The sequence below is a fragment of the Perkinsus marinus genome (assembly GCF_000006405.1).
Source record: "Perkinsus marinus ATCC 50983 genomic scaffold scf_1104296949142, whole genome shotgun sequence".
NCBI lineage: Eukaryota > Perkinsozoa > Perkinsida > Perkinsidae > Perkinsus > Perkinsus marinus.
The window spans coordinates 1-1135 of NW_003209993.1; the positions used below are offsets into that span (position 1 = coordinate 1).

The window sequence follows — 1135 nt, forward strand, 5'->3', positions numbered from 1 at the left end:
TAGAGTTCTTATATGGAGACTACCAGTAGAGGTGCTGCTATTACGTTCACTACTTCTGCAAGGCCGGAGCTGGTGGTCATTCTGTTTCGTGGCCAGCGCTCGGATGTCTCACGCTTGGCGGAATTTCACACTCGTGTCTGACTATTGGCAACGGAAAGGGCAGAACTCGTTCAAACACGAAGTTCTCAACGTCACTGTCTTTGTTTTCTGTTGGCTGTGGCTCGTATCCAATACGATACTCACAGTAGAGCTCTTGGGCGATGCTGGCTTTCTACAAGAGAGCTTTTCGCTGCCTCGACAAACGTCTACCAATACTGGCAGGAATATGTGGTCACTTTTCCAAGCGGTTTACTTCACTATCATCACGATCACCACTGTGGGCCTCGGCGATTTTAAACCGCAAACCGTGCTGGGCCGACTGGTTGTGCCCTCCGTCATTCTGGGCGGTATTGCAGCCTTTTCACTGACCACTACGAAGTTCCTTCTCCTCGTGCGGAATCGGCGCATCGGTCTTCGTCACTACAGACGATATGGTTCGCGGCTCAACGTGCTTGTTACAGGCGATCCGGACTTGGATTCCCTGGTGCATTTTATACTGGAATTTTTCCATCCGGAAAAATTCGGTGTGAAATACGACATGATCATCCTCGTCCCGCATCGACCAAGTGAGACCACCCTTGGGAATGCTGAGCTCATTCATTTTCGAGATTGATTTATATCGAACGTTGCTGCGTCTTAGTCCCAGCAGACGGCGAATCTTTCTTCTATAAACTTCGAGAATATCTCACCAAAACTGAAATCGGGAGGTCGGCCATCGGCCAACTATGGTTCCATCATGGCACCATTATGAATGTGAGGCGATCCAAGGTGGATCCTTAGGGTGCCTGTTGGTTGTCAGTCCGAGGACGTCCGCCTCATAATAGGCCCTCACGCTGGTGGTGGCGGTGGCTTGCTTACACAGCATCGACCGGAGTGTATATGGGTAACCATACACGGTGATTGCTCTCTGTTCTGCCTCTCACGTGCCCCGGGGGGACTACCCTCTAAGACTGCCAACCAGTGGTTAGCAACCATTAGGGACTCAATCCAGTGAAATTGGAAATTTCCATAAAATCATCACTAGCTTCGACATTGG

General features: G+C 50.2%; 1 protein-coding gene across 1 annotated transcript; it reads left to right on the top strand.

Moving 5' to 3' along the window:
* Positions 1-103: 103 nt before the first annotated feature.
* Positions 104-852, top strand: Pmar_PMAR025298 (conserved hypothetical protein; the record flags this gene model as incomplete). Its single annotated transcript, XM_002778489.1, has 2 exons — positions 104-665; positions 740-852. Coding segments are annotated over 2 exons (675 nt in total), but the record flags the coding sequence as incomplete, so codon positions are not given.
* Between the last annotated feature and the right edge of the window lie 283 nt (positions 853-1135).